We start from the raw sequence: 8485 nt of genomic DNA, 5'->3' as shown, positions 1-8485 counted from the left end.
ATAATCCTGGACCTTTAAAATTTTTTAATTTTAGGTCCAAAAAAAAAAAAAAAAAAAAAAAAAAAACATCTCAGAAGATACACAGACAGTAGGGAGCCCAGGTATTGAATTGGGCTTCAAATCAAGTTGTTTTTAATTGATTGGTATTGAAGTGTCTGGCTAAAGTCAAATCCACGATACCCTGTTGTTGCTTAAATGTCTGCAATGTGAGCCGCAACGCGAGTCGTGAGTTATCTCACTCATTTTGTTAACTAATCTGGGTTTCTCCAGATAAGCAAGAGATGTGTTGTCATCCAATGATGCTTACGTCGAAAGACTGCAATGGCTGCTGGAGAGCTCTGTCTGTGCTACGTAAACCTGCTGTGCACAATTGTTTGCATTAGGGAAATCTAAATAGAGAGCAGCTGAAACACTAGTTATTAAATTTCATTATGTGAAAAGCAAAGCATTACATTTATGAAGTGAGAGACAAACATTCAGGCAAGTTTTGTTTGCACACTGCTAACTGGAACGTCTTGAATTTCTTAGCAGATGAATTATTAACAAACCAGATGACAAAACGTAGCTCGATCCATTTCGATGGATCCAGCCACCTGCACTGGGTCGATACTGATAGTATGTGGTTTACTGAAGCAACCTAGCCGGGTTATTAGCTTCATGTAGCATATATGTTACCTCATCTGGACCTTCTTTCTACACTTAATTTTGGATACTGTACCAGATTTAGGCCAGATTTTGCACAGGCCGGCTTAGTTTGTAAGCGCCACACAGACTAAATACTTTATTTACTAATATAACAACATTTGCAAGACACTGGTCCATAATTTACATTTCTCTTCAGGTCATTTTTAAAAGAAGTGCCACATGGCGAGGAGTTGGAATGACTGTTGCCTTGTAATTATTATATCAACTATAGAGAGAAGATACCAACTTGGAGTATGCCTTCAGTGAGTTTGCATTTGCTCCCCATACACACAAGGATTCTCTCGGGAGAACTCCCACATCCCAAGAACATGGCCATTTAGTTTATGGACGTCTCTAAACTGTCTAAGAGTGCACATGTATGGTTGTCTGCCTTGTATCTCTCTGTGTTGCCCTGGTGACTGACTGGTGACCCGTCCACGGTGCAAATAGTGCTCCCCCAAATTTCTTAAGGAAATTAACTACATGCTGGAGCAGCATCTGAAGGATGTCCTGCAGAAGTTCTGGTTGGGACAAAATGTAAACACACACAAAGCACCAATTCCACAATGATATATTAACGTAGTATCTCGATGGGACTTGGCGTCTCTTCAACCACACCCTCCAAACTGCCTGAATTAATGTCCTTTCAGCCATAGCTCCACTCTATATTCGATAATCTAGCATCCTTTATGTACATTCTCATTTGTTGCTCACTTATATAAATAAACTTTAATTGCCTACCTGTATCCCAATAGAAGAGAGTTTCCGCCTTGGTAATGGGGCTACAAAGAGCTCCTCTGCTGCTAAATTCCCTTTACTAGATCCTGATTTCACGGATTCATTGTGGACTGCCGAGTCACTCGTCTCTGTGGAAGCATTGGCGGTGCTAGGGATGACTGGCTCCCTCGGCGTAGCGATGGGAATAGGGATGATATGCGGAGGACGAGGAATACCACGGGCCAGGCTGTTGGCACGGGTGCTGTCAAGGCTGTCAGAGGAGTTGCTGTGAACGTGGCTCGACTGGCTGTTGACCTCTGACCTCCTGTCCTGTTGGTCCAAGTAGTTGTCCTGCGCTGACTCGGTGCTGCTCTGCACCGTCACCGATATGTAGGGCTTGGAGGTTGTGCGTGGAGGCACCGGTGGAGGAGCGGCCTTCTTACAGCTTGTTATGCATGTGGAGACTGCAAACAAAAACGGCGGGATTAGGATAAAAGGATTAGCAAGGATAAAGTTGTGAAGTAGCTACAAATCTATTGTTTTTGGACCCGAAACAAGAGTGGACACAGAAGTACAAATAAGTAGTTTGTGCATAAAGAGCTTGACCCACTCTTTGATAATTAACTTCATAACAAAGTCCATTGTTTATTTTATGAAACTTTTGAGCGACAGAGAGGGGACATTCCAGAAGCTTAATGTTAGTCTGCAGCGTCAACATAGAAACCAGTTTTTCAAATTAACAGATAAAAATGCCCAGTAACCAGAGTACAGGTCTGCCATGAACTGTTCAACACAATTCTTTGCTCAGCTTTCTCTATACAGAGTATGCAACTGTACTCGTATGATCTCAAGCATGCCTGTAAGTTTTCATTAACTGTGAAATAATATTTTGGAAAGTTTTCTTTCTGCCCCGTCAGCATAATAGGCACCGAAAGGCAAAAGTTCATAATAATATAGTAAAATGAAATGCGCGAGAGGTCTCACTCATTTGTTGTCTTGTGTTTCATCGTCACCCTCCCTCACTGAGATTTATTTCTCTGACAAAATTGCTTCTGCTCCAGCAAATGATCCTGATTTAACCTGCATGCTTACAGTGGTTGGAGACAGGCAACAAAAACAGGGGGGGGGGGTCCAGGAATCCAAAACAAAACATTTCCCACTGACACACCACTGCAGCATTTGTGAAACACATGTCGGAGCGCTACATGACTTGCAAGTGCAAACACCAAGCAGGTTACAGCATACTCTACGTCACATTCCAGCAAAGCAACACCACTGACATCATTCCGCGACACCCGAGACGACACCCAAACCACACCCGAGTTGGCCCGTCTCCACACTGCAGGACTGTCTTCATTCCAAAACACAAACGTACTGAAGACGCTGAGCTGACAGGAAAAAACAAGGCTTTGTGAACATGCAGCACCTTGCAAACGACTTTCCAAATGAAATCCTGGAGAACGTCTGGTTTTCTTTTTTATATGTCTAGGATGCAGTTCCAATTTTATTCTATGAAATGTTCACAGATTTTTTTTTTTATAGCAGTAATTTAAGAAAAATAAAAAGGTGTGCACCCTTAGCCACAAATAAACTCAGTCCAGCAAATTCTTCTTTTTTAAATACACACAATGCCATGGTCTTAAACAGACCACAAAACCCTCTTGTGTAGCTGAATTAAAACAATTCTGCCAACAAGAATGGGCTTTCACAACAGTTCTTGCAAACATTAATCACAGTTGTTACCATCGAGTGTGATAAAACCAGATATTAAACTTTGGATCCAATTACTTGGAACACATTAATTCAAGATAAAAGCACAATTGTTTCTTGTTTAAAAACTGATAACTATTCCTACCGTAGCAAAAAAAAAAAAAAAGCAAGCCTACATTAGTGACTGGTTTCTCTGCCATGACTATTCATGTTTGTTGTAGGACACCTGTCCTTCGTATGTGAACAATATGGCAAACCTTAGAAGTTACTGACATTGGAGATTTTATTGCAACTAGCGCAAAGTTTGTGCCAAGGCACTGTCCTTTTTTGTTTTATTTATTTGTTTTGTCTCTGTGAGAAAAAGGCATACAGTCATTTCATTTAGCAAGACATTTTGTAGAGTGACAACTTCCAGCAGGTTTGTGCACACCACAAATGGATTAAAGCCACCATGAAATAACATTTCAGTGATGTCCTCCTTTATCAACAGTCCACAGGAGGCAAATTAGTGGCAGAGGCTTGGTGCTCTCCTGTTGTGCAGAGGAGATTCTCTGATTGACTGTAAAATAATATCTCGGTCTGCTTTCGCAACCAGTTCCTCCTTTACCCACAGAAATAAGCCCTAAACTAATATTTGACATAAGCCCACGAGATTAAATATTAAATGGAGAAGCAAAGCCTTATCTAAATAAATAGACTATTCAAAAACAATCCAAACAATAGACGCTTACAACAATAATGGTTATTAAACAGGAAAAGGCTAGAACAAGTAACACAAAAGTCTCGTCTCTAAGGTGCATTATGAGAAACATATTATAATTAACATGGCAATCTATGTGTTCCGATCTTTACAGCATCCCTGAAAGACATCTGATTATCCAAGTACTTAATTAGAAAAAAACTTTTTATGTATAGCTACATAAAATGCTAATTTATAGATGTACTAAAACTTTATCAAGTGCTCAATATCAAAGCTGATGCAGATGGAGGTTAACATGAAAATGTCAGCATTTTTATGATGACCACAACTAATATTGACCTTAGACTGTTAAGAAATGCTCTTTGCTGTCATTTGGTGCGTTGTCCTTGTGAGCTTGATGGTGAGGCAGTCCGTCTAACCGGAGACTAACGAGATCGACCACATTAGAGATCAGACCGGTTATACAGACGGTTGGAGTTTAACCACAGGCCCCCATTGTTCACACAGAGCAACTACACGAAAGAGTCAAGGAGGAAGCAACCTAAATACATCTGATTCATGATGATTTTCGGCAAAACCCCCCAAAAAAAAAAAAAAAAAAAAATGCAACCACATCAGAATCGCTCCTCAGACAAACACTGCAAGTGGCATGTTTTATCATCAGCCAGTTTCCTGTGATATATTTGCTTACGTGACAGATCCCCGCCTCTCTAGCACAGCTGTATAAGCATAAAGCTCATCTCTGCATGAGCATCAACTACTAAGCAATGGCGCTCGTGCCAGACCCAGTGTTTCTAAAGACTGACTTTCATTGAGATGAAGAACTATAAAATTGGACATTAAGCCAAGCACTATGGAGCTTTAATTGGACTTATCAATACAGAAGCTCAACAAAAACTAACTATGGTTTCTCATTAGAGGTGAATTTTAACAAGAAAAAGAGCCACTTTGCTTACGTGCCAAAATTGTCAGTGTAGGATCTAGAGTGGGCACTGAGAGCTGCTGCTTTAGTGTCATTAGAAACCACGTTCTGCTGTCCACTGTGACTGCTGGATCACAAACATTTTTTTTTTCCCCAGCCAAGAAAACAATTTGCTTCAAGATGTTCCAGGAGGTGAAAACAATTTAAAACAACTCCACTCAGTGAACCATAAAAGAAAACAAAACATGTCCTAATGCTGTTCCAAAGCTTTGTTGGAGCATTACAGCATACATACTACTATGTTATACTGCTGCTATGTAATCAGCATCGTGACAAAACAGTTACAACTTTAGAAGTACCAACACATTCCTGAAAACCTTTCTCCATATTTCTGGGATGTAGAGAAGCTACAATTTTGTGCTTGACCAGCACTGAACAATGACCAACCAATTTAAAACTAAAAACTTGGGAACTTCTATCCAATCAGTGAATGCCCCATACTTGAACTCTAACAGGTTGAAATAACAATCTTCAATGTTGAAGTTGATACAGAGAGAAGAAAACTCAAAGCTTGGTATTTTCAATCAGAAGAAGCTTCTAGAAAGGTAGTTGTATTATTAAAGGTCTTCAGGTCCCGCATTCAGGCTGTGTCCTAAGCTAAGCAGGCACATCGGTGCTCTTTTTTTTTTATTTTTTATGAGCTACCAACCTTTCATACCTGATTTTGAAATGCTGGTAGGTGTTTAGAAATCTCAGAAAAGAAATAAGGGCCTTGTTCTGAAGGCCTTGCACACATAGACTGCTGTTAGCCATGAAAAATGCTATATTTAAGCTAATAACTAATATTATATGCTAATTCTGACAGCATGCACTGCTGCCTTGCAGCAAGTGTTTGAAAAATACGAGTTTTAGGTCACTTGGCCCCATAAACATAGATACATGCATAACCTATTCAGAGAGTTTATCAATAAACTGATAAACTGTCTCACCTGAAAAATGATTTCCATTAGTGATCCAACACACAAACCACCATGCGGGTCAAAAGTAGGACAGGCTTGAAATAATGTCTTTGGAAATTGTCCTACCTCTAAAATATATGAAAAAAAAATAAATCAACATTGATGCTGACATTAGACTCATAATGTCATAATGTAACCCAGCCAGACAGTGATGGGATGACTTAAAATATGCAGCAACCCTGCGTGTAGGGTTGCTGCAAGCAGCCCTAAATACGTTTATAATAAAATTCTACATTCAAGTTTCATTGTCGAATGGTAAGTCTGGTCCAAATCAGAAAAATAATCTGACATTAAAGTTATCGGCAACTGGCAACGAATTAAATTAGTAGAAAGCGCTAAAAACGCAGGACTAAATGGGTTACTTACCCTCGCCTATGACGGAGATAAACGTCGTGTGTAATTATTAAAACAGAAAAACACAAAAGTGTAGCTGTTTGCAGCTCAGTCATTCATTTAACTCCAGCTAAGCAGCCGAAAGGACGGATGTTTGGCTCTAGTTTGAGGAGTTTCTCCCAGCTCCACGGGAGGAGACTTTGTGTGGTGCTTTCAGGGACGCCTCTGACATTAGAACTTCACCTTAAAACTTCCACACCATAAAACTTTCTGTTTATAATTTATCCAACCAAGCACTTATGTGAAGTTAGTTTTTGTTTTTCCTTTCCGAGCCATAATTCTGAATAATATTTTGTGAACAACTCATTTGAGACTCTAAACTGCACCGTTTGTAACACGACTTGAATGTGAGAAGCCATTTGCTAATGATTACTCTATAAAGATGCAACTGAAAATATCTTAAAAGAACAGCTACAGTAACCCTAGAAGTAACTGTAATGTAATAAATAAATAAATAAAAACTCTTTACTAGGATGTCCTCAGCTATGCCACATCAAAACTGAACATTTCCACACGAAAATTTCCCATGAAGGCAGCGCATGGCTTCCTTTGAAAATAACAGTAAAGAGCGCCACATGGTGGATACTGATGATATGAAAACTTAAGTCAATGCCAAACTACTGACAACGTAATTCTGTATCGAGGGAGCAGTCAGGGGACAGGAAAAGCCGCTTTCCATAATATGTCGTGTCTCATTCGTTATCATTCTGCCTCTGTGATTTTAACATTAAAGTGAACACTTGTATTTTTGTTGTTGTTGGCGTTGTCCGTAACTCAGCGAACTAAAGTCACAGACAACTAGAAATCTGATTTGATGTTTTAGACTGCTGTCCAGCAGTTGGGTGTCACTTTCCAAACAATCTTTTAAGCCAAGGCTTCTCAAACTGCGGTACATGTATCATGGGTACGTGGGCTGCCTTTAATTGCACTCTTTGTGTCAGCCATCAAAAAGGTAAATAAGCTTACCAACAGGAAAAATGTTGATTTGTTCAAGCTCATCAATCTCCGTGTCAATCAGGCGCTACTTAAACTAGAAGTTAAGTTGTTTCAAGAGTTCTCACTATAAAGTCAAGCAGGTGCTGGTGACTTTTCATTTATCTTTAAATTCGGAACATGAATCTGAGAACGAAGACAAGTTAGCAAGCAGGGATCGTCTTAGGTGTTCAAACACCAAAAGAGCATCTTTGCTAACATGTTCTGCATATGTGAGAGGTGAAATAATACACATACCATTAGAAATTGAAATAAACTCTTTATTACACTCAGCAGCCATAGCGGATTATGATGTTATGGTTTCTGAGAAACCTGCAACTTTCCTGCTTGAAATTTCAATTTCAGGAGATTTCCCAGCCAGCATGCCTAGGTGGGACCCATGTGGGGACAAGGAGGGCAGACTATATGGGTCCCATATGGGTTTGTCCGCGGGTTCCACGATGGCCCCACATGGGTTTGCCCATGTAGGGCCACAGCCCACATGGGTGCTACATGGGCCCTAATTGGACAAAACCCATGTGGGCCACCACCATATAGGGCCCATGCAGGGCCCATGTGGGCTCTGGCCCTACATGGGCAAACCCATGTGGGGCCATCGTGGAACCCGCGGACAAACCCATATGGGACCCATATAGTCTGCCCTCCTTGTCCCCACATGGGGCCCACCTAGGCATGCTGGCTGGGTTTTCTGCCTGTTTTTCCAACTAGGGATTTATACAGACAAACCCATGAGCATGAGTTTTTTGATTTCTGAAGGAAATCAAAGGCAGAGTCATCCTTCATCAAACTATAAGAGATCCTGTTTTAAAATGTCTGTCAACACAACATGTATTTATGTATACAGTGAGATGAAACCAACACTTTGAGATAACGTTTAAATTATTATTATTATTATTATTTTGTTTATAACATGAAAATTCACGAGAGTTAAACTGATTGGATCTTTTCAGGGGAAGAGGTTTTGAGTTGTTACCTGTGTGTGTGGGTAGGATGAGTGGTCTGTCTGTCCCGAAACGCTGAAGAAAAATTGCAAGTTGTTTCTCCTTTGGGGCTTTGTCCAAGCCAGTGGCTATCAGGTAAGAGGCAAACTGTTCTTTCCATGTCTTCCATTGTGTAGAAAGGTCGTCTAGTGTGGGCAAAAGAGGCTGCATTTAAGCTAAATATGCTACTTTGGGAAAAAGCTGGAAGATCAGGGTCTTGCTAAGGACCAAGAATTAAAAGGATGCAAAGTGAAATACAAAGGACAGCAGGAACTTGGAACAAGTCATTGTTTATCAAAGGGGTGACAAAAAAAAAAAAAAAAAAAAACCAGGGAAAGAAAAAAAGCGGGTTTTTTATAAGATTTAA

At 40.2% G+C, this 8485-nt stretch overlaps 1 protein-coding gene across 5 annotated transcripts in view; it reads right to left on the bottom strand.

Moving 5' to 3' along the window:
- The window catches only part of dlgap4b (discs, large (Drosophila) homolog-associated protein 4b), a 130960-nt gene that overhangs the window by 11735 nt on the left and 110740 nt on the right, over nucleotides 1–8485 (bottom strand). For 4 of the 5 annotated variants that reach the window (XM_015044472.1, XM_015044473.1, XM_015044470.1 and 1 more), the window contains 2 exons: nucleotides 8112–8264; nucleotides 1426–1865 (listed from right to left, as the gene is read on the bottom strand). In XM_015044472.1, coding sequence (XP_014899958.1) covers nucleotides 1426–1865; nucleotides 8112–8264 — 593 coding nt within the window. The remainder of the gene's footprint in view (nucleotides 1–1425; nucleotides 1866–8111; nucleotides 8265–8485) is intronic. The other variant, XM_015044474.1, reaches the window with a different exon arrangement.

The sequence above is a fragment of the Poecilia latipinna genome, unplaced genomic scaffold (genome assembly GCF_001443285.1).
Source record: "Poecilia latipinna isolate Pla-1442-1.1 unplaced genomic scaffold, P_latipinna-1.0 Scaffold677, whole genome shotgun sequence".
Classification (NCBI taxonomy): Eukaryota; Metazoa; Chordata; class Actinopteri; order Cyprinodontiformes; family Poeciliidae; genus Poecilia; species Poecilia latipinna.
The sequence above is the reverse complement of the archived record's forward strand: the minus strand, read 5'-3'. Positions and strand labels throughout refer to the sequence as shown.